This window comes from Penaeus monodon, chromosome 36, assembly GCF_015228065.2.
Source record: "Penaeus monodon isolate SGIC_2016 chromosome 36, NSTDA_Pmon_1, whole genome shotgun sequence".
Taxonomy (NCBI): Eukaryota; Metazoa; Arthropoda; class Malacostraca; order Decapoda; family Penaeidae; genus Penaeus; species Penaeus monodon.
The window spans coordinates 15,806,890-15,809,389 of record NC_051421.1 but is presented as its reverse complement, the minus strand read 5'-3'; the positions used below and the strand labels follow the sequence as shown (position 1 = coordinate 15,809,389).

At 32.1% G+C, this 2,500-nt stretch overlaps 2 protein-coding genes across 5 annotated transcripts in view; one reads left to right on the top strand and one right to left on the bottom strand.

The window, feature by feature from the left end:
* The window catches only part of LOC119595788 (DENN domain-containing protein 5B-like), a 109,439-nt gene extending 108,126 nt beyond the window's left edge, over positions 1-1,313 (top strand). For 3 of the 4 annotated variants that reach the window (XM_037944953.1, XM_037944955.1, XM_037944954.1), the window contains exon 23: positions 1-1,313. This exon is cut by the window's left edge and continues 1,119 nt beyond it. The gene's annotated coding sequence lies outside the window, so the exon portion shown is untranslated. The other variant, XM_037944956.1, reaches the window with a different exon arrangement.
* LOC119595789 overlaps positions 1,309-2,500 on the bottom strand; it is a 7,374-nt gene continuing 6,182 nt past the window's right edge. Inside the window, exon 4 of the mRNA XM_037944957.1 lies at positions 1,309-2,353. Coding sequence (XP_037800885.1) covers positions 2,186-2,353 — 168 coding nt within the window. The 3' untranslated portion in view covers positions 1,309-2,185. The remainder of the gene's footprint in view (positions 2,354-2,500) is intronic.

Sequence of the window (2,500 nt, the reverse complement as noted above, 5' to 3'; positions counted from 1 at the left end):
AAGTATTTATGGAAAAAAGATCATCATTTGAAAAATTTGACAAGACAAATTGAAACTGCAGTTACAACAATACATACATTCCCGTATGTAGGTTTAAATGTGTACTGGAGAGTTTTAACCAAGGATTTTGTTCTGAGATGTGTCAGATAGCCAAAAATGGTTTTAAGGAGAGAAAATCAAGTCGGAACCGTTTTTAAACTTTTCGCATTAGGTTACTTATAACCGTAGATGCATACTTGTATGTAAGTGGTATCTTCACCCTAATCGTGGATAGGGTGTGCAGTCCTTTTAGATTTGTCATGTAGCTTCATTTCTATTAGTATGTATATTTTACTTAGTGAGATTTATAAACCAAAGTTGCTGATTTTGTGATAAGATTTTATTTTTCCTTTTTTTCTTGCATGTGCTGAATTGTTTTTAGGCATTTATTTTCATTTTATGTCAGCAGTTACTATTCTCTCCTTTTTTTATTACTGTAACTGTATTATAGGATGACTGTACCTTTGTTATGGTGAACGGTTGTCACAGCATGATGTACTAAATATATTCATATATTTTAATGTAAGTTATTTGTTAATCTAGAATTGTGAGGTAGATGGTGAGTTGTGACAGTAAATCGAGCAAATATGAGTCGCATATTCAGTAATCCAGTTGAATCTTGTGTTTGCAGACCTCTTAGCAGTGTTCTGACTGGATGTTGGAGTGCCATACTAATTAGCTAAAAAAATCTCTGCGTATCCCTGAAGCTGTGATACCCGGCGTGTTCATAATCATGTCGCGAGACTTGCAAAATTTACCTTTCATGGATTTTTACTTTGTTAACTACCTACCAAAGATGGAATGCAAACTTTGAATTTTGTGATTATGAATACAGCCATTGTCAGTGCCTGCACCGTGACCTCTCTCCAGGTCATGAAAGTTGCCTGACATTACTCAACTGTTTATTCGAGTACAAAAGTGGTACTCTTGCAGTAATACTGACTGTATTGCAATTGTCATTGGCTACCCAGACTTAATATAAGTTTGTGTGTACAGAAAGTTTAAGTCACAATTTGTATCTTATGATTTTAAAGCAAGGCAATATTAATTTTGTACTTATAGTACAATGTGTTACACTTGTTAAAAAGTGTGTTGATATACTTAAAACAGGAATTTGCTATAGATGTCATTAGAAGACATTTAATCCTATTTATGTTATGAGGTTGAAATTATAGCAAAGCCAATGCTCAACTGTCCATTAATGACAGTGTGAATGTGTATATACATGTGCTGCATGAAGTGGAAATCTTAAAGGAGTAAAGTCATAAATATAATTTGTTTTTTATTTACCATGTAACACAGTTTTTATGTAATAATTTAATACATCAGTTGTGTAAAACTATGGGAAATTAATGGCCATGCCCCTATTTGTGCTCCTGTTGAAAATAAATATTAGAATTCTGTTTACGAAACCCTACAGTAAAGAGCTTTTCAGTCTGTTAATTGCAAAATGCCTGCCTTGCATAAATGTAGTCATGGTTATATTGTTAAGAACCCAAGTCTTTTTAAAGGTGATTATTTATAAATTATTAAGAAGCACAGGCAATGTTATTGGTTTATAAGTGGCACATGATAACATTGCTGTCAAGAGGCATATAGCATTTCAAAACTGTGCTCATTTGATCAAAAGGAATTCTTTGTTTTTTTGACACTGATCATGGAAATAAATTGACAAAAACCATGAGACAATACAATACAGTAAAATATGAATATCAGGTATACAAGCAATGAGATATTTCATTTAATTTACAATATTCCTATTTTTAAAAATCTTTTAAAGTTTGCAAGTTAAAAGTTAAAAATGTGAATGCATAAATATGAATATAAGAACAAATTCAACAATTATATACACCTTATATTTTAGAGAACACGAGAAAATATGTACATTAATTCTAAACAACAAAAAGTAATGCTTATCTATATAAATAACAGGCTTTTATAGGAAAAGAATGACAGTGATAGATGTAAAACTGCATTTGACACATTCTGACATACTGCAAAATCTAAAAGAATATAAAGAATATTATGAGATAATCAAGGTGTTACTATTACAGTTTTATATCAAAACTGAGATTCAGCTCTATAGTGATCCTGATATATACAAATACATAAATACAAAAGATTCATTAATATGCATTGGTGTCCTTTACCAGATCTTAGTTGGCTTAGGTGGTTGAAAATGAATATTTGCTGCCTGGGCTGTTTGTGGTCCTTCATATGTAATTATGGGCACAAAGCCATTCTTGTGATCTGCTGTGTATTTTACCACTTGAACACGTCCATCAGGGAGCTGAACACGATACTCTCCATGAACCTGTATGCAGTAAATATAAGTTAACTGGCAATGGATGGTTGGCAGACACAGCATTTCCTAACTGCAATTGAATATTAATTGCTTTAACAAATCAAACCCACACATGCTAAATTTCAATGCAGTAATTGTACATGAGAGAGATGCACC